General features: G+C 47.6%; 1 protein-coding gene across 1 annotated transcript; it reads right to left on the reverse strand.

The window, feature by feature from the left end:
* Positions 1 to 103: 103 nt before the first annotated feature.
* LOC144511094 (homeodomain-interacting protein kinase 4-like) lies at positions 104 to 25,097 on the reverse strand. The gene is made up of 3 exons (XM_078241072.1): positions 24,581 to 25,097; positions 14,075 to 15,219; positions 104 to 283 (listed from the first exon to the last, which is right to left on the reverse strand). The coding sequence occupies exons 1-3, from the start codon at positions 25,095 to 25,097 to the stop codon at positions 104 to 106; spliced, it is 1,842 nt and encodes a 613-aa protein (XP_078097198.1).
* Positions 25,098 to 25,322: the final 225 nt, after the last annotated feature.

Below are 25,322 nucleotides of genomic sequence, written 5' to 3' on the forward strand. Positions count from 1 at the left end.
TTTGTGGCAAAGTTGCAAGGCATTTGTCTAATCGAAAAATCATTAGAAGGTTCATTTTGATTGGTAGAGGGCATACTTTACTAGGCTTCTCTGGGCAAGGAAGCTAATGTTGATTTTCCATGTGCACATAATTCTGGTAACTGTTACTTCGCGGTTGCAGTTCTTCATACTCGATTGAGACGGAATCTGTGCTGTCAGGGCTCCACGTCTCACTGTCATTATTTAACCATTCATTCTCGTAGCTATCAGAGTTTTCGGAATCCTGCTGGCTTGCTTGAGCTTTCTAAGAGGAACAATAAATAAAGTTGAAAGTTTATTTATTAGTGTCACAAGTAGGTTACATTAACACTGCAATGAAGTGACTGTGCAAATCCCCTAGTCGCCACACTCCGGCACCTGTTCGGGTACACTGAGGGAGAATTTAGCATGGTCAATGCACCTAACCAGCATGTCTTTCGGACTGTGGGAGGAGACCAGAGCACCCGGAGGAAACCCACACAGACACGGGGAGAATGTGCACACAGACAGTGACCCAAGGCAGGAATTGAGCCCGGGTCCCTGGCGCTGTGAGGCCATTGTGCCACTGTGCCGTGCTGAAGATCAGCGGTGCCCACCTGATGATGTATAGGACTTGCATGGTAGTAGTGGAGTTATTTGGTAAAGTCAGTATGAAGAAAGGTAGGATTGAATCCTGTATGTACGTAGATAGTTACGTGTTACTAACAAACAGGCATTGTTCAACCATACAAGCTGAGGAGACACCCAAAATGTCCACAAGTGCTGATTGTCTTGACTGGGGCTTTGATTCAGAATTGTCCACACTCTTTGCAGAAGCAATAACCAAAAAGAACCTTCTTCAAACAGACCAGCAAAATTACCGGAATGCGAGCAAGACCCTGTGTCACTCATTCCTGCATTTACACTCGGACTGGGAGTGTGGGCAGAAGAAGAGGACACCAACATGAGGTCACTGAGCTCAGAGACCAGCTCCGAGCCATTGAATGGGGAAAGGCCCGAGCAACCAAACCTGCCAAAGGGCAGTGAGAAACTTCAAACAGAAAAGGCAAAAAGAATGGAGATAAAGATTGTACATCTAGAAAGAGTATGACAGATGACACATTTGAGATCCTGAGGGGGCTTGACAGGGTGGATGGTGAGATGTTTGTCAAGGTCCCACACAAGAGAATAGTGAGCAAAATTAAAGCTCATGGTATTGGGGCAATGTATTGACGCGGATAGAGAACTGGTTGGCAGACAAGCAGAGAGTGGAAATAAATGGGTCCTTTTCAGAGTGGCAGGCAGTGACTAGTGGGGTTACGCAGGGTTCAGTGCTGGGACCCCAGCTATTCACAATATACATTAATGATTTGGATGAAGGAATTAAATGCAATATCTCCAAATTTGCAGATGACACTAAGCTGGGTGTCAGTGTGTGCTGTGAGGAGGATGCTAAGAGGCTGCAGGGTGACTTGGACAGGCTGGCTGAGTGGGCAAATACTTGGCAAATGCAATATAATGTGGATAAATGTGAGATTATCCAGTTTGGTGGCAAAAACAGGAAGGAAGATTATTATCTGAATGATAGCAGTTTAGGAAAAGGGGAAGTGCAATGTGACCTGGGTGTCATGGTGGAACAGTCACTGAAGGTTGGTATGCAGGTACAGCAGGCGGTGAGGCAAGCTAATGGCATGCTGGCCCTCATAGCAAGAGGATTTGAGAATTGTGAGCAGTTTTGGTCTCCTAGTCTGAGGAAGGACGTTCTTGCTATTGTGGGAGGCAAGCGAAGGTTCACCAGACTGATTCCTGGAATGGCAGGACTGACGTATGAGGAGAGACTGGATCGACTAGGCTTGTACTCACTGGAATTTAGAAGAATGAGAGGGATCTCCTAGAAATATATAAAATCCTGATGGGACTGGACAGGCTAGATTAGATGTGGGAAGAATGTTCCCGATGTTAGGGAAATCCAGAACTAGGGGGTCACAGTCTAAGAATAAGGGGTAAGTCATTCAGGACTGAGATGAGGAAGAACTTCACTCAGAGAGTTGTGAACCTGTGGAATTCTCTACCACGGAAAGTTGTTGGGGCCAGTTAGTTAGATATGTTCAAGAGGGAGCTGGACGTGGCCCTTGTGGCTAAAGGGATCAAGGGGAGTATGGAGAGAAAGCGGGGAGTGGGATACTGAAAGTGCATGATTATATTGAATGGTGGAGCAGGCTCGAAGGGCTGAATGGCCTCCTCCTGCACCTATTTGTGTTTGTGTTCTTGTGACACCAACAAATAGAACCTGAGTCAACTCCATGAATCAATCTGCTGTTGGCAAACTGTTGGAATCAATTGTCAAGGAAGCAATATCAGGACATTTGTTAAGTCAAAATGCTATCCATCAGAGTCAGCATGGTTTTATGAAGGGCAAATCATGTTTGACTAATTTGCAAGAGTTCTTCGAAGATGTAACATGCAAAATGGATAATGGGGATCCTATAGATGTGGGAAATCTGGACTTCCGGAAGGCGTTTGATAAGGTGCCGCACAAAATGTTAATTCACGAGGTTAGATCGTGATTAGGGGTAATTTATTAGCTTGGATAGGTGACTGGCTGATGGACAGAAGACAGAGAGGCGGAATAAATGGGCTTTTTTCTGGATGATAAGAAGTAACTAGTGGGGTGCCACAGCGTTCGGTCCTTGGGCCCCAGCTATTTACAATCTATATTAAAGAGAAAGAAGTCTCTGTAGCCAAATTTGCTGATGACACAAAAATAGGCGGGTCAGTAAGTTACAATGAGGTAATAAGCACGCTACCAATAGATATAGATAGGTTAGGAAAGTGGGCCAAAATGTGGCAGATGGAGTTTATAGAACATAGAACATAGAACAGTACAGCACAGAACAGGCCCTTCAGCCCACGATGTTGTGCCATGCTTCATCTGAAACCAAGATCAAGCTATCCCACTCCCTATCATCCTGGTGTGCTCCATGTGCCTATCCAATAACCGCTTAAATGTTCCTAGCGTGTCTGACTCCACTATCACTGCAGGCAGTCCATTCCACACCCCAACCACTCTCTGCGTAAAGAACCTACCTCTGATATCCTTCCTATATCTCCCACCATGAACTCTATAGTTATGCCCCCTTGTAATAGCTCCATCCACCCGAGGAAATAGTCTTTGAACGTTCACTCTATCTATCCCCTTCATCATTTTATAAACCTCTATTAAGTCTCCCCTCAGCCTCCTCCGCTCCAGAGAGAACAGCCCTAGCTCCCTCAACCTTTCCTCATAAGACCTACCCTCCAAACCAGGCAGCATCCTGGTAAATCTCCTCTGCACTCTTTCCAGCGCTTTCACATCCTCCTTATAGTGAGGTGACCAGAACTGCACACAATATTCCAAATGTTTAATGTGAATAAGTGTGAGGTCATGCATTTCGGTCGGAAAAATGGGAAGGCGGCTTATTATCTAAATGGGGAGAGACTTCAGGGTGCTCCGGTGCAGAGGGACCTGAGTGTCCTCGTTCATGAGTCACAGAAAACTAGCATGCAGGTACAGCAGATAATAAAGAAAGTGAATAGAATGTTGGCATTGATAGCTAAAGGAATAGAATATAAAGGTAAGGAAGTATTGTTACCAATATATAAGGCATTGGTGAGGCTGCACCTGGAGTATTGTGTACAGTTTTGGTCCCCGTATTTGAGGAAAGATGTAGTGACATTGGAGGCAGTTCAGAGGAGGTTCATTAGATTGATTCCAGAGATGAGGGGTTTGTCGTATGAAGAGAGATTGAACAGTTTAGGCCTCTCTCGAATTTAGAAGAATGAGGGGAGATGAAATTGAGGAATTCAAGATGATAAAAGGTGTGGAGAAAGTAGACGTGGGGCGCATGTTTCCTCTTGTGGGGCATTCTAGGACGAGAGGTCATAGTCTTAGGGTAAGGAGTAGTAAATTTAAATCAGAGTTGAGGAGAAACTACTACTCCCCAAGGGTTGTGAATCTGTGGAATTCGCTCCCCCAAAGTGCGGTGGACGCTGGGACAGTGAGTAAATTTAAGGAGGAGTTAGACAGATTTTTAATTGGTAATGGGTTGAAGGGTTATGGGGAGAAGGCAGGAAAATGGGGATGAGGAGCATATCAGCCATGATCGAATGGCGGAGTGGACTCGATGTGCCGAATGGCCTAATTCTGCTCCTATATTTTATGAACTTATGAGAACATACCCTCCGTACCATACTCAGGACACCCGGCCAAGGGAAACCGATTGTTGACAGAGAGAAATGCAGTGTAAGAAAAGAATCAGATGTAAAAACCCAAATAATCAAAGCACTAAGTATTAGAACTTCAACTTCAGATCAACTCAGTCAGACTAAAGCAGTTGAGGCTAGCGTTATACAAACTTTGAAAGAAGGTGTTCAGGGAAAGTCATGACGCAGACCATTTGAACATTTGGAGTTAGAGACCTGGTTATGTGGGGGGAGAGGGCAGAGAAGTGGTATCATGTAAATATTATTATTTTTTATTCATTCGTGGGACATGGGCACCACTGGCTAGACCAGCATTTATTGTCCATCCCCTCTTGCGAAGGTGGTGGTGAGCTGCCTTCTTGAAACGCTGCAGCCCACATGCTGTGGGTTGACCCACAATGTCATTAGGGAGGGACAACTGAGTGTCTCACTCGGCCACTTCAGAGGGCAGTTGAGAGTCAACCGCATTGCTGGAGTGGCTCTGGAGTCACATGTAGGCCAGACCGGGTAAGGATGGCAGATTTCCTTCCCTAAAGGACACCAATGAACCAGATGGGTTTTTTCAACAATCGACAATGGTTTCATGGTTATCAGTCGATTCTTAATTCCAGATATATTTTGTGGAATTCAAATTCCACCATCTGCCGTGGCAGGATTCGAACCCGGGTCCCCAGAACATTAGCTGAGTTTCTGGATTAATAGTGTAGCAATAATACAACTAGACCATCGTCTCTCTTTGTAATCGGATTTGGGTAAAGACTTGTAGGGAGGGTGCAGTGTTAGAATGCTTGATACTGAAGGGGTTAATGTGGGACTAGGACAACAGAGCCACCCACATGGGCGGCACGGTAGCACAGTGGTTAGCACTGCTGCTTCACAGCTCCAGGGTCCCAGGTTCGATTCCCGGCTCGGGTCACTGTCTGTGTGGAGTTTGCACATTCTCCTCGTGTCTGCGTGGGTTTCCTCCGGGTGCTCCGGTTTCCTCCCACAGTCCAAAGATGTGCGGGTTAGGTTGATTGGCCAGGTTAAAAATTGCCCCTTAGAGTCCAGAGATGCGTAGGTTAGAGGGATTAGCAGGTAAAATATGTGGGGGTAGGGCCTGGGTGGATCGGTGCAGACTCGATGGGCCGAATGGCCTCCTTCTGCACTGTAGGGTTTCCATGATTCTATGATTCTATGAGGCATTCCCTGGTTATAGTCAAGTGCTCTGGTAAAAGTCAGTGTGAAGATAGCTCGGACTGAATCCTGTATATATGTATTTAGTTGTGTTTTACAGTTATTGTTCCTCTAGATTGCTCCCTCAGACAACATATAAGCAGTGTCCTAAAGGACATTAGTGAACCAGATGGGTTTTTCCAACAATCGACAATGATTTCATGGTCACCATTAGACTTTTAATTCCAGATTTTTACTGAATTCAAATTTCACCCTCTGCTGTGGTGGGATTTGAACCCAGGTCCCCAGACCCGATGGGGAGGTGGTGGCCTAGTGGTATCATCGCTAGACTATTAATCCATAAACTCAGCTAATGTTCTGAGGACTCGGGCAGATGGTGGAATTTGAATTCAATTAAAATATCTGGATTTAAGAATCTACTGATGACCATGAAACCATTGTCGATTGTCAGAAAAACTCATCTGGTTCACTAATGTCCTTTAGGGAAGGAAATCTGCCATCCTTACCTGGTCTGGCCTACATGTGACTCCAGAGCCACAGCAATGTGGTTGACTCTCAACTGCTTCTCTGTACAAAGGCAACTAGGGATGGGCAGTAAATGCTGGCCCAGCCAGCGACGCCCATGGATGAATAAAAAAATACTAGTCCACTGACATCGCCACTCCCTTTGTAGTGTAAGCTTGAGGCAGTAAGAACTTAGAAAATAAATCGTCCATTGTTTCCGAAAGCCTTACTGGAGGCTAATAATCTAGACTAAGGTATGCAGAGCAGGTTGTGCGTCTGCAGCATGTGGGTGTTAGCTGACCTTGGGACTGCCCTGAGTGAAACATCTAGAGAGGTAATCTCCCCCGTGAATCTCTTTGGCTCAGATTCATTGAGCTAGGATGCGTGTTGGAGACAGTCCGACACAAAGGTGAGCGAGAACAGGTCAGTCCACATTTCAGTCACACCTCTTAGAGAGGCGCAGCTTCAGAATGGGGTTGTTGTAACCGATAGCGTGCAGTGCAAGGGGAGCTAGGGAAGGAGCATCTCCCAAAACTGTGCCCATTCAGCAGATCCCATGTACCTGTTATCCATCAGCACTGTTAACATCTTGTTAATGACATTGGTAAGCGTTGTTAATGTCAATTACAATACTTAAGGTTTCAAAAACAATGGGCAATTTCTTTTCTAGGTGTTTACTGTCGCAAGTGTATCCTACAAAGGGAATGGTGTTTTCACTGACTAGCATTTTTAAAATTCATTCTTGGGACATGGACGTTGCTGGCTGGCCAGCATTTATGATGTGGAGATGCCGGCGTTGGACTGGGGTGAACACAGTAAGAAGTCTCACAACACCAGGTTAAAGTCCAACAGGTTTATTTGGTAGCAAATACCATAAGCTTTCGGAGCGCTGCTCCTTCGTCAGATGGAGTGGAAATGTGCTCTCAAACAGTGCACAGAGACACAAAAAGTCAAGTTACAGAATACTGATTAGAATGCGAATCCTTACAACCAGCCAGGTCTTAAAGGTACAGACAATGTGGGTGGAGGGAGCATTAAACACAGGTTAAAGAGATGTGTATTGTCTCCAGACAGAACAGCTAGTGAGATTCTGTAAGCCCAGGAGGCAAGCTGTGGGGGTTACTGATAATGTGACATAAATCCAACATCCCGGTTTAGGCTGTCCTCATGTGTGCGGAACTTGGCTATCAGTTTCTGCTCAGCGACTCTGCGCTGTCGTGTGTCGTGAAGGCCGCCTTGGAGAACGCTTATCTGAAGATCCGAGGCTGAATGCCCGTGACTGCTGAAGTGCTCCCCCACAGGAAGAGAACAGTCTTGCCTGGTGATTGTCGAGCGGTGTTCATTCATCCGTTGTCGTAGCGTCTGCATGGTTTCCCCAATGTACCATGCCTCGGGACATCCTTTCCTGCAGCGTATCAGGTAGACAATGTTGGCCGAGTTGCAAGAGTAGGTACCGTGTACCTGGTAGATGGTGTTCTCACATGAGATGATGGCATCCGTGTCGATGATCCGGCACGTCACACCCCCACTTCTTGCCTTCAAACAACCACGCAACCTCAAACAGACCATTGTCCGCAGCAAACTACCCAGCCTTCAGGAAAACAGTGACCACGACACCACACAACCCAGCCACAGCAACCTCTGCAAGACGTGCCGGATCATCGACACGGATGCCATCATCTCACGTGAGAACACCATCTACCAGGTACACGGTACCTACTCTTGCAACTCAGCCAACATTGTCTGCCTGATACGCTGCAGGAAAGGATGTCCCGAGGCATGGTACATTGGGGAAACCATGCAGACGCTACGACAACGGATGAATGAACACCGCTCGACAATCACCAGGCAAGACTGTTCTCTTCCTGTTGGGGAGCACTTCAGCAGTCACGGGCATTCAGCCTTGGATCTTCAGGTAAGCGTTCTCCAAGGCGGCCTTCACGACACACGACAGCGCAGAGTCGCTGAGCAGAAACTGATAGCCAAGTTCCGCACACATGAGGACAGCCTAAACCGGGATGTTGGATTTATGTCACATTATCAGTAACCCCCACAGCTTGCCCCCTGGACTTGCAGAATCTCACTAGCTGTTCTGTCTGGAGACAATACACATCTCTTTAACCTGTGTTTAATGCTCCCTCCACCCACATTGTCTGTACCTTTAAGACCTGGCTGGCTGTAGGGATTCGCATTCTAATCAGTATTCTGTAACTTGACTTTTTGTGTCCCTGTGCACTGTTTGAGAGCACATTTCCACTCCATCTGACGAAGGAGCAGCACTCCGAAAGCTTATGGTATTTGCTACCAAATAAACCTGTTGCTCTTTAGCCTGGTGTTGTGAGACTTCTTACAGCATTTATTGCCCATTCCCTAGTTGCTGTTATTCAGAGAGTAGTTGAGAGTCAACCACATTGCTGATCGTTAATTGCGATGGTCTTTAATTGTCTTTGGGCAATTGGTTAGTTTAGGTTGATTGATCATGCTACAAAATTGTCCCTTAGTGTCCAAAGATGTGCAGGTTAGGTGGATTGGCCATGCTAAATTGTCCCTTAGTGTCCAAAGATGTGCCGGTTAGGTGGATTGGCCATGCTAAATTAACCCTTAGTGTCCAAAGATGTGCCGGTTAGGTGGATTGGCCATGCTAAATTACCCCTTAGTGTTCAAAGATGTGCAGGTTAGGTGGATTGGCCATGCTAAATTAACCCTTAGTGTCCAAAGATGTGCCGGTTAGGTGGATTGGCCATGCTAAATTGCCCCTTAGATGTCCCAGGATGTGGAGTACAGATAAATAGGTGATAGCTGGGACACTGGGATGAGTGGGAGGAAAGGTGTGAGGCTGAACAAGCCAATGAAATCCCTTTGCCTCTGTTTCAGCTTCACCAGGTGGCTTTGATCTGGTGGATAACTCCTGTTGAAAGGATAGCTAGTATGTAGGTATTAGCACTCTGGAGTATGAGGCTGTCGACAGGTAAAATAAGGATGGATAAGGTGTAATTTGGCAATTGTAGGGGATTCAGTACCTAGGGGGAACAGATTTGAATCATAGAATAGAATCCCTACAGTGCAGAAGGAGGCCACCCGGTCCATCGAGTCTGCATTGACCTTCCGACAGAGTATCCCACACAGGCCCTATCCCCACAACCCCACGTTTTCACCCCACTAATTCCCCTAGCTCACACATCTTTGAACACTAAGGGGTAATTTAGCCTGGTCAATCCACATAACCTGCACACCTTTGGACTGGGGGAGGAAACTGGAGCAATCAGGTGGCATGGTGGCACAGTGGTTAGTGCTGCTGCCTCACAGCCCAGGGACCCAGGTTCGATTCCAGCCTTGGGTGACTGTCTGTGTGGACGCTGCACGTTTGCCCCGGGTCTGTGTGAGTTTCCTCCAGCTGATCATAGAATCCCTACAGTGCAGAAAGAGACCATTCGGCCCATCGAGTCTGCACCGACCACAATCCCACCCAGACCCTATCCCTGTATCCCCATGTATTTACCCTGCTAATCCCCCCTGACACTAAGGGGCAATTTAGCATAGCCAATGCACCTAACCTGCACATCTTTGGAGTGTGAGAGGAAACTGGAGCATCCGGAGGAAACCCACGCAGACACTGGGGAAAAAGTGCAGACTCCACACACAGTAACCCAAGGCTGGAATCGAACCCAGATCCCTGGCGCTGTGAGGCAGCAGTGCTAACCACTGTGGCACCGTGCCGCCCCGTGCATCCTTTGCAAGAAGGATTGAGAGTTCCACATGATATGTTGCCTGCCTGGCTTGAGGACGAGGGGCAGAATCTCATCATTGTGATCCATGTTGGGGCAAAGAGCAAAAGGAAAAGTAGGCAAGAAGTTAAGCTCAGAGAGTGCCAAGAAGCAGGAGCTAAATTAAAGGACAAGACCTCAAGATCATAATCTCTGGATTACTACCCAAGGTACATACACATTGACATTCAGATAAGCAGGTTGGAGAGTTGAACACAGGCCTGAAGGAGAGGTGTTCTAAAGAGAGGGCCCATTTCACTGGGCCCAGGAACCAGTAGTTGGATGGGGAGAAACTACAATGTTGGGAGGGGCGCCATCTGAGTTGGGCTGGAACCAGACCAGGGTCAAAGCAGAAAGGATAAATAGGACATCACAAGGATTTCAAGCTAATAAATTTGGGAGGAGATAGTTCAGGTGGAATAAATAATAGGACAAGAATAAATGAAAAGTGACAACGTGCAGGCACCACCAGAAATTGTGCTTTAGGCAATACAGTTAACATATGAAATAGGAGAAGGCCATTCAGCCCTTCAAGCCCACTCTGTTATTCAATGAGGTCATGGCTGATTATCAACTTCAGCACCATTTTCCTGTGCTATCGTTGTACCCCTCAATGTTTAGATTTCCCTCTCGAAAGGACATTAGTGAACGAGATGGGTTTTTATGATTAATGACTATCGATTTGTGGTCATCATTAGAGTTCCAATTCAAGATTTTTATTGAAGGCAAATTTCACCATCTGCCTTGGGGGGATTCGAACACAGGTCCCTAAAGCATCACCATGGGTCTCTGGATTACCACTCCCGTGTCAATACCACTGCGCCACCACTTCCCCTTGCTTACAATAGGATAGATTGACTAGTGGCTCCAGTACTGGTAAATGATTTTGATTTAATGGTCATTACAGAGATATGGATACAAGATGATCAATGATGTGAAATAACTACTCCAGGGTACACAATATTTCAGAAAGATGGACAGAATGGCAAAACAGTGGGGTAGCCCTGATGGTAAATTATGGACAGTAGTGGGTAAGTATCTGGCCTCGGGAGTAGTTTGTTGACTCCATAATGATTATAAGGGCATTACATAAAAGGCGGCACAGTGGCACAGTGATTGGCACTGCTGCGTCACAGTGTAAGGGACCTGGGTTCGATTCCCGGCTTGGGTCACTGTCTGTGTGGAGTTTGCACATTCTCCCTGTGTCTGCGTGGGTTTCCACCGGGTGCTCCGGTTTCCTCCCACAGTCCAAAGATGTGCAGGTTAGGCTGATTGACCATGCTAAATTTCACCTTAGTGTCAGGGAGATATACGTGGGGATAGGCTCTGGGTGGGATTGTTGTTGGTGCAGGCTTAATGGGCCAAATGGCCTCTTTCTGCACTGTTGGGGTTCTATGATTTATTCTGTGAAGAAATTATTGGAGCTTATGACTAAGGAAATGTAATAATTGTGAGGGTTTTAATCTTCATATAGACTGGGAAAGAGTGGTTTGAATCCAAGGCTGGAATTGAACCCGGGTCCCTGGCACTGTGAGGCAGCAGTGCTAACCACTGTGTCACCATGCCGCTTATCTTTGGACACTAGGGGGCAATTTCAGCATGGCCAATGCACCTAACCCGCACATCTTTGGAGTGTGGGAGGAAACCGGAGCACCTGGAGGAAGCTCACACAGACACGGAGAGAACGTGAAAACTCCACATAGTCAGTGACCCAAGGCCAGAAACGAATCCAGGTCCCTGGCGCTGTGAGTCAGCAGTGCTAACCACCAGTGCCATCAAATTAATAGCAGAACTAAGGCGCTAGGGTTCTAAAAGAGATAACTGCAGAGATAAGGGATGTGCTGGCTATGATTTTCCAAAAATCCTTAGATTTGGGAATTGTCCCATTAGATTGGAAATTGTCAAATGTTACGCCACTTTTTAAGAAAGGAGAGAGAGAGGAGGCCAATCAGTTGTTGGGGAAAATACCGGAATCTATCATCAAGGAAGTTTTAACAGTACTCTTGAATAGCACAGTCTGATTAGAATGGGTCAACATAGTGTTTCCAGAGGAAATCCTGTTTGACAAAACTATTTGGATTTCTTGAAGATGGAACTAGGTAGGGTAGATAAAGGGGAACCGTTAGATGTAGTATACCCAGATTCCCAAAAGGCATTCGATAAGCTGCCAAACAAAAAGTTAATAGGCAGGATAAGGGGTCATGGAGTTGGGGGCAATAATTTAGCATGGGTAGAGGATTCATTAATGCATAGAATGTAGAGAGTGGACATAACTGGAGCTTTTCCAAGTTGGCAGGGAGTGACTAGTGGAGCACCACAAGGATCAGTGCTGGGGTCTCAGCTATTTACAATCTACACCAATGACCAAGAGGAAGAAACAGAGGACAATGTATCCAAGTTTGCTGATGATACCAAACTAGATGGGAAGGTAAGCTGTGGGGAGGACACAGAGAGGCAGTTAGACACCAGTTTAGAAGAATAATAAAGCAGAGTACTTTTTAAAAGGTGAGAAACTCGTAAATGCTGATGTTCAGAGAGATTTGGATGTGTTCATACAAGGAACACAGCAAGTTAGTAGGCAGATGAGACAAGCAGTGAGGAAGGCAAATCGCATGTTGGCCTTTATTCCGAAGGGATTTGATTACAAGAATAAAAACATTTTGCTGAAATTGTACAGGGTTTTGCTGAAACCACATCTGGACTATTGTGAGTATAGAATCATTGAACACCTACAGTGCAGAAGGAGACCATTCAGTCCATCGAGTCTGCACCGACCACAATCCCACCCAGGCCCTATCCCCATAACCCCACATATTTACCCTAGCTAGTGCCCCTGACACTAAGGGGCAATTTAACATGGCCAATCCACCTAACCTGCACATCTTTGGATAGTGGGAGGAAACTGGAGCACCCGGAGGAAACCCACACAGACACGGGAAGAACGTGCAGACTCACACACAGACAGTGACCCAAGCCGGGAATCGAACACGGGTCCCAGGCGCTGTGAGGCAGCAGCACTAACCCACTGAGGCCACCGTATTTATGGAGGATGGGGTTAGAAGAATGAGAGGCGATTGCATTGAAACCTACGCAGTTCTGAAAGGGTTTGATAAGGTGGACACAGAGAGATTGTTCCCATTGGTCAGGGATTCTAAAACACGGGGGTACAGTCTCAGGATAGGGGGCTGATCATTTAGCACTGAGATAAAGGAGACATTATTTCACCCAATGGGCTGTGAATCTTTGGAAATCTCTGCCACAGAGGGTTGTAGATGCTCCCTCGTTTGAAGAGATTTAAGGCTGGGATAGACGGATATTGGGTCTCTCAGGGAATTTGTGGGAAATGGAAAGCAGGCAGGAAAATGGAGTTGAATCCCAAGATCAGCCAGGATGGCATTGAATGGTGGAGCAGCTCGATGGGCCGAATGGTTCGCTCCTGCTCCTATTCCTTGTGTCCTTGGAAATGAGATTGAGATACAAATGAATGTAATTTAACTGATTGATAGCACCGGTTTATGAGCTGAAGGGGCTGCTGTTATTCTTTTGTCCATTATACAGTCCAGTACTCGTCCTGTATTAGTGCCAGTGTGTTCATTACCCTGGGATGGCAGGTCTGTCATATGAGGAGAGACTTAGTCGGTTAGGATTGTATTCACTGGAGTTTAGAAGAGAGAGAGGGAATCTCATAGAAACTTATAAAATTCTAACATTCAGAAAGAATGTTCCCGATGGTGGGGGAGTCCAGAACTAGGGGTCATAGTTTGAGGATAAGGGGTAAAGCTTTTAGAACTGAGGTGAAGAGAAATTTCTTCACCCAGAGGGTGGTGAATGTGTGGAATTCACTACCACAGAAAGTAGCTGAGGCCAAAACATTGTGATTTCAAGAAGAAATTAGATATAGCTCTTGGGGCTAAAGGGATCAAGGGATATGGGGGGAAGGAGGGAATCAGGATATTGAATTTGATGATCAGCCACGGTCAAAATGAATGGCGGAGCAGGCTCGAAGGGCCGAATAGCCTCCTCCTGCTTCTAGTTTCTATGTTTCTATGACCCACTCCAGTACCAGTCCTGTATTGGTGCCAGGCTATCCATTAGCACCTATGGTATAAGTCCTGTAGTAAAGTCAATGTCTGTTGCCTCCATTGCAGAGTCATTCCTGTACGTCAGTGTGTTCAATACCCACTCCTGTCTTATTGACCGACCCGGTGACGGAGCCACAAAAAACACCTGAAAGTTTTCGCCCTGGCTTCATGTGCCCCAAACGGTTTTATAGTATTTACCCGCCGCACCTTTTGCCACTAAAGCTCTTGTTTAAACATTTGTAGAGCTGGATGCCACCCAAACACCTTGGCAACACCTCATAGTTGCCATACGCTTTCGCCGGGGTTTACCTCAGGACCTGAAGGTTCTTTAGCGGCCGAGAGCTCCTCCGGCCTCTTGGTTTCTTGTGCCGTGGACGAGGGTGTAGAGAAGATGGCCTTTGTCTCTTCCTCCTCCCAGTTAATGACCTCCGTGGAAGGTTCCTGCCCGAGTAAAATTAAACTGCCAAAATTGGGATCAGACTGGGAATGATGGGGAGCCTTTCGCTGCTTCATCCCACACCGGTTGGCGTAGTAACCCATGACTGGCTCTTTCCTGTGTCGGTGGGAAGGGTGGCTGGCCCTGCAGCAGGCCCCGTGGTGGTATGAGTGGGGCAGGCATGTGGAGCTGCCGGCCTTGGAGGTCGAGGGCTGGTACCCTGCGTTTCCTGCTCCCTCAGGCCACACATTCAGGGCGCCTGGCTCCTCAATGGTCAGGCTGTCCATCTTGTCGATGGCCCGCTGCATCGAGCTGATGCTGGGGATGTGGCGGGCCTGCCGGCACTCGTAGTAGTCCGAGTTGGGGTAGTAGGCCTCATCGGCCATGTTGTAGTAATGGCGGTTGGCCAGCACCCTCCTGTCACAGTTCAGGGCCGCGTTGAGGCCTTGGACCGACAGCTCGTAATAATTGGTGTGTTCGTGTGTGGTCTTGAGTTGCTGGATGGTGACAAAGGGATGCTTCAGGGCCGCGCTGGGCGTGATTCGCTCGTGAGAGTCCAAGGTGAGCATTCTTTTGATCAGCTCCACCATGTTTTTACGATCGTGGAACTCAGCTATAACCTCGTCATCCGGGAAGACAGTCTTGGTGATGTTAATGTTCTCCAGCTGGTCCAAGGACTTTAGGATGTACTTCCTCCTCTCCAGCGGCTGGATCATGGTCTCGGCCTGGTAATCGGCAGCGCACTTGAGCTGCCACTGCTGAAGCGAGTGCTGCCGGGGGTTGCGTCTGAAGAAGCGGCTGGCCTTGGTGGCCGCGTTCAGCAGGTGGTCCTTGGGCAGCCCCTGCGTTTCGGCAATGTACCTGATCTGATCGTACTCGCTGTTGCCGGGGTAGAGGGGCCAGCCCAGGTGCAGTTCGGCCATCACGCAGCCCAGGGACCACATGTCCACCTTCTCACAGAAGGGGAGGCCCAGCAGAATCTCCGGCGAGCGGTAGAACCGTGACTGGATGTAGGGTTCTGAGGGGGAAGGAGAAAGCACAGAGGTTAAACCAAGAAGGAATCGCGGATCTGAACTGGGGGCTCTTCTGATCGATTCTAAGGGGCCAAACATTCCTACCAGGCACAACAACAACTTGGCATTTACATAGCGCCTACAATGACCCAAGGTGCTGTTGTCAAGCAAATGTCAGAACTGAACTAATTAGGGAGGTATTGGGATGGGCGACCGATAGCTTGGTCGGATGGGTTGGTTTTAAGGGAGAGAGGGGCGGAGGATTCAGGAACAAAATTCTAGAACTTCCAGCCTGGACACCTGATGTCATGGCCGATGCTGGTGGGACGCAGAAAAACAGAGATGTCAGAGGATGGAATTGGAGAAACAGAGAGCTCTCGGAGGGTTGTAAGGATGGAGGAGGCTACAGAGATAGAGATCTCGGACGGTTGTAGGGCCGGAGGAGGATACAGATATCTCAGACGGTTATAGAGTTGGAGGAGGCTATAAAGATAGAGATCCCGGAGGGTCGTAGGGCTGGATGAAGGTGCAGAGATCTCGGCAGGATCCAAATGCCAATTATTAATCAGCATTTGGATGAAGATTTACCTTCTGCTGGATCATAAAATATCATAAGAACCAGGAGCAGGAGTAGGCCATTCAGCCCCTCCAGTCTGCTCCGCCATTTAATACGATCAGGGCTGATCTCATCTCAGCCTCAACGCCACCTTCCTGCCCGTTCACCCTCGCCCTTCAAACCCATTAAAAATCTGTCCACCTCATCCTTAAATTTACCCAAAGACCCGGCATCCACCCGCACTCTGGGGCAGTGAATTCCACAGACTCACCACCCTCTGAGAGAAGTAATTCCTCCTCATCTCTGTTTTAAATCTGCCACCCGCTTCTCCTAAAACTGTGACCTCTTGTTCTAGATTGCCCCACAAGAAGAAACAGCCTCTCCACGTCTCCTTTGTTACCTTATACACTTGAATTTGATTTCCCCTCATTCTTCTAAACTCCAGGGAGTATCAGCCGAACCCCAACCTCTCCATGTGACAAACCCCTCATCTCTGGAATCAATCTAGTGAACCTCCTCTGAGCTGCCTCCAATGCCACTACATCCTTCCTCAGGTAAGTATGGTCTGACTAATGCTTTGTACAGTAGCAGTAACACTTCACTACTAGATTCCATTTGTTTTCCTTATTACTTGCTGTATCTGCATACTAATTTTCTGTGATTCATGCACTAGAACACCCAGGTCCATCTGCTACATTTTGTCCCATTCACTTAACCAATCCATATCCATTTGTAAATTTATTATTTCATTTTTGCAACTTACTATCCCACCTATTTTAGTGTCACCTGCAATTATGGTTGTGTTACCGACTATCCCGGCATCCAAGTCAAAGAGGAGACGGGGGAGGGTCAGGGGGGGAGGGGGGGGGGGGCTGGTGGGAGCAGGCAGATCAACGCTCCCCATCTTGTGTGTCAGCTCCTGGCCTGGCTAAAGTGGCTACTAAGATGTCCAACCAATGGGCCATCATGGGGACTGTTAGACCCAACTGTCTATCCCATCCCGTGGCTATGTCAGGCCCAATTACCCCTGGAGGGGGAGCTTGTGAAGTCCTCCCGCTAAACGAGGCCTTCCACAGCCAATTGACACAACAGGAGCTGGAGCACCTACAAACCCTGGGAACCTTATTTTAGTATGATAAGTATCTGGTAAAGTTTTTGATTTCTTTCTTTTAAAGTTTAGTTTTTTGTTGCATTGCCCCTTTAAGGGGTTGTCCTTTGGTCTATTTGCTGATTCGATTGGGGTGGCACGGTGGCACAGTGGTTAGCACTGCTGCCTCACAGCGCAAGGAACCCGGGTTCGATTCCGGCCTCAGATGACTGTGTGGAGTCTGCACGTTCTCCCCGTGTCTACATGGGTTTCCTCTAGGTGCTCCAGTTTCCTCCCACATGCCAAAGATAGAGTCATAGAGGTTTACACCATGGAAACAGACCCCTCGGCCCAACCTGTCCATGCTGCCCTTTTTTTTTTAAACCCCTAAGCTAGTCCCAATTGCCAGCATTTGGCCCATATCCCTCTAAACCCATCTTACCCATGTAACTGTCTAAAAGCTTTTTAAAAGACAAAATTGTACCCGCCTCTACTACTACCTCTGGCAGCTTGTTCCAGACACTCACCACCCTCTGTGTGAAAAAATTGCCCTCTGGACACTTTTGTATCTCTTCCCTCTCACCTAGCCCTCTAGTTTTAGACTCCCCTACCTTTGGGAAAAGATATTGACGAGCTGATCTGTGCCCCTCATTATTTCATAGACCTCTATAAGATCACCCCTCAGCCTCCTACGCTCCAGAGAAAAAAGTCCCAGTCTATCCAGCCTCTCCTTATAACTGAAACCATCAAGTCCCGGTAGCATCCTAGTAAATCTTTTCTGCACTTTTTCTAGTTTAATAATAATCTTTCTATAATAGGGTGGCCAGAACTGTACACACTATTCCAAGTTTGTGCAGGTAAGGGGATTGGCCGTGCTAAATTGCCCTTAGTGGCCTAAAGTCTGTAGGTTAGAAGGGATTAGCCATGGTAAATGTGTGGGAATTATGGGGGGGAACAGGGCCTGGGTAAAATACTCTGACCGAGAGTCGGTGCAGATTCGATGGGCCGAATGGTTTCTCCTGCTCTGTAGGGATTCTATGATTCTCTGATTCTTGTTTATTCAATGCAGTATGAAGGGAGACTTCCGGGACACTGGGCATTTGATCGGGAGGCAGACAAATGCTGCGTTCTGTAAATAGATCCAATATTCAAGTATCAATTATGGTGCCTGGCATCAGAAGCAATTAACACAGTGGGATCCCCAAATTTCTATGGCAGCAGGAGGTGAGCTGGCTACACTGGGATGATACACAGCTTCAACACCTTCCTGTATGTCACACATGACCAAATCTCTGCCAGGAATGAGGGGCTCACACAAACTGAGAGGCAGCTTCTGTGCAATGTGAAAAGGTGGCCAAATTCTCATTGTTGTCCTGTGCATCATGTACAACTGTGTGGACAAGATGGTACTGGCTAGATGGCATTGCACGGGCGGGAATTACACGGGTGGGAATTTCAAAGGTGGAATTATACAGGTGGGAGGGAATCTGTTTGGCAATGCCAGCTATACAGTAAGCTGAATAACCATCAGGTTTTCAGCCAGAACACTTCAACATGTTTAGCTGCAGGACTGGGGTCCAACCAGCAGATGGGGCAGCTGACATTCCTGACGTTGATGTGGAGATGCCGGCGTTGGACTGGGGTAAACACAGTAAGAAGTCTCACAAAACACCAGGTTAAAGTCCAACAGGTTTATTTGGTAGCAAATACCATAAGCTTTCAGAGCGCTGCTCCTTCGTCAGATGCAGTGTGCACTGTTTGAGAGCACATTTCCACTCCATCTGACGAAGGAGCAGCGCTCCGAAAGCTTATGGTATTTGCTACCAAATAAACCTGTTGGACTTTAACCTGGTGTTGTGAGACTTCTTACTGTATTCCTGACGTTCCCAGATTAAGAAGTCTCACAACACCAGGTTAAAGTCCAACAGGTTTATTTGGTAGCAAACGCCACTAGCTTGCGGAGCGCTGCTCCTTCGTCAGGTGAGTGGGAGATCTCCCACTCACGAAGGAGCAGCGCTCCGAATGCTAGTGGTGTTTGCTACCAAATAAACCTGTTGGACTTTACCCTGGTGTTGTGAGACATAGAACATAGAACAGTACAGCACAGAACAGGCCCTTCGGCCCACGTTGTTGTGCCGAGCTTTGTCTGAAACCCAGGTCAAGCTATTTCCTCCCTATCATCCCGAAGTACTCCATGTGCCTATCCAATAGCTTCTTAAATGTTCCTAAAGTTTCTGACTCCACTATCACTGCAGGCAGTCCATTCCACACCCCAACCACTCTCTGAGTAAAAAACCTACCTCGGACATCCTTCCTATATCTCCCACCATGAACCCTATAGTTATGCCCCCTAGTTACCACTCCATTCTTACTGTGATTATTTATTGCTGTGTTTACCCCAGTCCAACACCGGCATCTCCACATCATGTTCCCTGATTGGGCAGCAAGTATTTTCCGGATGAAATGGGTTCGGCAGGAGACACAAGGGCAGGACTGTGCCATGATGTCTGAGTTTTACAGGGACCAAACCACTCGCATTTATATAGCACCTTTAACAAGGAAATGTCCTCAAAGGCTTTAATTGACCCAAGCAAGGATACATGAGGAATACAGGATCAGGGTTAGGATTCCCACTCCTTGAGCAAGCAGTGTACCCGAACAGGTGCTAGAGTGTGGCGACTGGGGGATTTTCACAGTAATTTAACATTTATTTATTAGTCACAAGTAAGGCTTACATTAGCACTGCAATGAAGTTACTTGTGACCTAATAAAAAATAATAAATAGAACAATAAATAAATCCCTTCATCATATTAAACACCTCAATATTTCTGAAGTTTGTCCTGATGAGTGCGGAATGAAAAACTTCAGCGATCTGTCTCTCTTCAGCAATATTCAAGTTCAGTGCGACTGAACCACTTTTCAAGCAGCTCAATCAAATCCACCCTTAATTTTCTATATCCGAGGGACACAGGCATCGTCTGTGCAGCTTTTCCTCCATAGCCTCGGTTTCAGCCTGGTGAACCTGGCTGTACCTGTGCAAGGTCTGGAGGCCAGAAGTCAAAGCTGCTCTCCGGACGGGGCCTAACCAGATAGTTTACACAGCAGTTGCCCACTGATATTCCAGCTTCCTCCAGTTAAAAGCTGTCCCTCCTGTCGAGGTTTTCCGTTTTTGTTTTTGACCCTATCCGTTAGGGTCCTCTACTCCTTCAAGGTTCCGAGGTTCATGCCACTCGGAAACCTCCCTGTTCCACCGGTTGTCAGGCCCCTCGTGGTTGGGTTCAGTCTCCCCAGGGAGCTGGGGGAAAGGTTCTGTTTGCGGTCTGGGTTCACAAGGGGGGACTTTGAAAGTGTCCCTCGGCGTCAGTGAGGAGGTGGAAGAGTTTGGGGAGGGGGATTTCAGACTCTATAGGACCCGGTGATCAGTTGGAGGGTTCAGAGAGAGAGAGAGAGAGAGAAGCAGTGGGCCAGATTCAGTAGAATGAGGGTCTGTGCGGAGGGCTGGTGGGGGTGGGGGGGGGGGGGGGGGGGGTGTGGTTGTAGGTGGGCGATAGAATTTAGATGCAGTAAGAGATAGAATATAAAGGTCTTGTGGCACAGTGGGGTTACCGTCCCTGCCTCTGAGCCAGAAGTTCTGGTTCAGCTCCCGTCCCCAGGATGGCAAAGGAAGATGTGTCCATAACGCGGCCAAACGGACTCAAGAACAGCTTCTTCCCTGCTGCCATCAGACTTTTGAATGGACCTACCTTGTATTAAGCTGATCTTTCTCCACACCCTAGCTATGACTGTAACACTACATTCTTACACTCTGTGTAACACTCTGTGTTGGGCGGCATGGTAGCACAGTGGTTAGCATTGCTGCTTCACAGCTCCAGGGACCTGGGTTCGAATCCCGGCTTGGGTCGCTGTCTGTGTGGAGTTTGCACATTCTCCCTGTGTCTGTGTGGGTTTCCTCCGGGTGCTCCGGTTTCCTCCCACAATCCAAAGATGTGCGGGCTAGGTTGATTGGCCATTCTAAATTGCCCCTTAGTGTCCCGGGATGCATAGGTTAGAGGGGTTAGTGGGTAAATATGTAGGGCTATGTGGATAGGGCCTGGGTGGGATTGTGGTTGGTGCAGACTCGATGGGCCGAATGGCCTCTTTCTTCACTGTAGGATTCTATCTATCTATCTAAAAAACTTGCCTCCCACATCTCTAAACCTTTTCCCATGCACCTTAAACCTCTGTCCCCTAGTACTTGATTTTTTTACTCTAGAAAAGAGCATCTGACTATCCACTCTGTCCATGCCACTCATCATCTTGTAAACCTCTATCAGGTCACCCCTCAACCTCCATCATTCCAGTGAGAACAAACCAAGTTTATCCAACGTATCCTCATAGCTAATACCCTCCAGACCTGGCTACATCCTGGCAAACCTCTTCTGTACCCTCTCCAAAGCATCCACATCCTTCTGGCAGTGTGGCAACCAGAATTGTACACAATATTCTAAATGAGGCCTAACTAAGGTTCTGTACAGCTGCAGCATGACCTGCCAACTTTTATACTCAATACCCCGACGGATGGAGGTTTCCAGGACTGGGAAGCCTCAGAGATTTGATCCAACATTCAAAGGGCTAATTCACAGCGAGTGTAAAAAAGCTGCAAAACCCAGCATCACGTGAGTATACTTGCTTTTTGTGCCAAGTCTCGGAATGAGTGTATGTTTATGAGGTGTTGTTTGACTTGGAATATCATAGATAGTGAGCTGTTAAGTTTATATTATATCATGTTTGATTTTTGTCGTTGGTAAAAGTTAATCTTTTTATTGCATTTTAACTGTGTTCTTAAATAAACTTTGTTTGATAAAAGCTCCCTAGTGGGTCACTTGAAACATACCTGGAGTGAAACACCTTACGCTCACCCCAATGCCAAAATCAAATGTAAAAACTTAAGATCTAGGCTACCTTCAGAAAGCACCTTGAAGTTTCTGGCCTGGGTCTTATGGGCACCATGTGGGAGGCTGGGCCAGGAGAGGGTAGAAGCAATACACACACACTCTTTTCCCACATTGGGACTTACAAAGCACCATCACTAATGGCATTATGGAGCCTATTTACGCAAACCCCTTTGTCAAACCCTAAACAGTTCAAACATGCTCTTCCAATCATCAAAAAGTTTCCTAGAACCATTGAAGGAGGTCCACGCAGCCTATTGTTGGTTCTTTGTGAGGACAATCCAAAACTAATGGCATTAACTTTCTCTCTCCCCTGAGCCCTTCTGTATCATTCCTAGACTAATGGCACTGCCCTGTTCTCTCTCTCTCTCCCCCAGTACTCTATCAGGGAGAAACTAGTTCCACTGTCCCACTCTGTCCCCAAAGCCCAGAATCAATCCAAAGTTAACCACACTGCCCATGTGTCTATTTCTCAGATTAGACTTCCCCAGTGGTGTTTCTCAACCATTCCCTGCAATCACCAAAGATCCTTAGACAGCACCTTCCAAACTCACAACCACTTCCATCTAGAAGGACAAGGGCAGCAGATACATGGGAACACCACCACCTGCAAGTTTCCCTCCAAGCCACTCACCATCCTGACTTGGAAATATATCACCGTTCCTTTGCAGTCGCTGGGTCAAAATCCTGGAATTCCCTTCCTAACAGCATTGTGGGTCAACCCACAGCACATGGACTGCAACGATTCAAGAAGGCAGCTCACCACCACCTTCTCAAGGGCAACTAGGGATGGGCAATAAATGCTGTCCTAGCCAGCAACGCCCATGTCCCATGAATTAATAAAAAAAGATAAAACATTCTGTGTTCCAATAGCCTTTTGGGGAAAGAAATGTTTCCTGCCCACTCGCAATGACAAATGTAACTTTCGTAATTCTCTCGTCAGTAACTCCCCAACTGGTCAGAATAACCTTCCACTTATTCACCCAGTCAAACTCTTCATCATTTACAAAAGAACATTTCTATTAAACCTCTTATTAGCCAATGCGAGATTGGCTCATCTCAAGATCAAAGGTGAGATAGATCAAACAGGATTGATTAGATGATGCTCGGGTTCAATGTTAAGACTCTGTAGATTGGAGAATTGGAGATTTATTTGCTAATTCATTTGTAGGCGTCGCTGGCTGGGCCAGCATTTATTGTCCATCCCTAGTTGCCCGAGGCAGTTAAGAGTCAACCACATTGCTGTGGCTCTGGAGTCACATGTAGGCCAGACCGGGTAAGGACGGCAGATTTCCTTCCCTGAAGGGGACATTACGGAGCAGACGAGGATAGGTAATATTTTTAACAGTGAGGATTCTTGAAAATTCTTAGCTTTGAAATTTTAAATTTCTTATTGTTGTGTTCAAATCCCTCCCTGGCCTTGCCCTGTAACCTCCGCCAACCCTACAACCCTCTGCCAACTCTACAACCCTCCGCCAACTCTACAACCCTCCGCCAACTCTACAACCCTCCGCCAACTCTACAACCCTCCGCCAACTCAACAACCCTCCGTCAACTCTACAACCCTCCGCCAACTCTACAACCCTCCATCAACTCTACAACCCTCCACCAACTCTACAACCCTCCGTCAACTCTACAACCCTCCGCCAACTCTACAACCCTCTGCCAACTCAACAACCCTCCGTCAACTCTACAACCCTCTGCCAACTCTACAACCCTCCGCCAACTCTACAACCCTCCGCCAACTCTACAACCCTCCGCCAACTCTACAACCCTCCACCAACTCTACAACCCTCCATCAACTCTACAACCCTCCGTCAACTCTACAACCCTCCGCCAACTCTACAACCCTCCGCCAACTCTACAACCCTCCACTAACTCTACAACCCTCTGCCAACTCTACAACCCTCTGCCAACTCTACAACCCTCCGCCAACTCTACAACCCTCCGCCAACACTACAACCCTCCGCCAACTCTACAACCCTCCGCCAACTCTACAACCTCCGAGATCTATTACATCTCCAATTTTCACTTCTTGTACCAATTTTAATCGCTCCACCATTGATGGCCATGCCTTCAGCTGCCTGGGTCCTAAGATTTGGGATTCCCTCCCCAAAACCTCGCCACCTCGCTTTCATCCAGTCACCCCTTAAAACCGACCTAACCATAGAATCCCTACAGTGCAGAAGGAGGCCATTTGGCCCATTGTGTCTGCACCGACTCTCCGAAAGTGCATCTTACCCAGGCCCACACCTCCTCTGTGCTGTCCCCTGCACATTTACCATGGCTAATTCACATAATCTATACATCTTTGGACACTAAGGTGCAATTTAGCATGGCCAATCCACCTAACCTACACATCTTTGGAGTGTGGGAGGAAACCGGAGCACCCGGAGGAAACCCACGCAGACATGGGGAGAACATGCAAACTCCCCACAGACAGTGACCCAAGCCGGGAATCAAACCCGGGTCCCTGGCACTGTGAAGCAGCCGTGCCAACCACTGTGCCACCGTGCCACCCTCTTTGACCAACCATTTGGACACATGTCCTAATATCTCCTCATGTAACTTGGTGACAAATGATGTCTACTCAGGTTCTTGTGAGGGGAATGCCTGACCACATAAAGAGATGCTGTATAAATGTTGCTGTTATTGTAAGGCATGTGGAAAGTCTCTGCCAGATCTGTGCACAGTTGGTATGTCCCAGGCTGAGTCCTAGTCACCACCATGTTGAGGGCTCATTGACGCTGTGTGTGAGGCCAGTAAGGAGGGAATGAACACGCACTCCTACCTTTAACGTACCGCACCTCATGAAATATGCTGGCCGATCCAAAATCGATGACCTTCACGCGGAATGGGAACCTCTTCTGATCGATGATCATGATATTCTCGGGTTTGAGGTCAGCGTGGATGATTGACAGGTCCTTTAGTTTCTGGAGTGCCCTCAGAACCTGGGTGGTAATAGTCCGAATGTGCCTGGCTGGAAGCAGAGCAAAGTTGTTCTCCTTCTGAAACTCAAATATGTTCTGCTCCATCAGCTCAAACACCAGGTATGACTTGGTGTCATCGTGGAAGCACTCAAAGAATCGGATGAAGTGATATTGGTCGGGATCCACTGATCCCAGCACCCTCAGCATCTTTAATTCATTCTTGATGATTCGAGCTCGATATGAGTCACTCTTGAGAATCTTGATGGCAACAAAATGGCCCGTGCTTCTCTTCCAGCACTTTGCCACCTCACCGAACGTCCCTTTGCCCAGAACCTGAATAATGTCGTAGATGTCTGTTTCAGAATGGATGGCAGACATTTTCAGGGGGCTTCTGGCCTCCGCCCTCTGCCTGAGTGGAAGATCAGCGCCCCCCCCCCCTCCCCTCCCCTCCCCTCCCCCCCCCTCCCCCGGTATCCAACAATAGAAGCTTTAGGTGTAATAATGGGGCCATTGTTACCAGGCTGGGTTCCAGGGACTGAAGATCCCAGAGGTTGAAGAACATCCACAGAGGCACTGAGCAAAATGGAAATGCAGCTGCCTTCA

This window comes from Mustelus asterias, chromosome 24 (assembly GCF_964213995.1).
Source record: "Mustelus asterias chromosome 24, sMusAst1.hap1.1, whole genome shotgun sequence".
Lineage (NCBI taxonomy): Eukaryota > Metazoa > Chordata > Chondrichthyes > Carcharhiniformes > Triakidae > Mustelus > Mustelus asterias.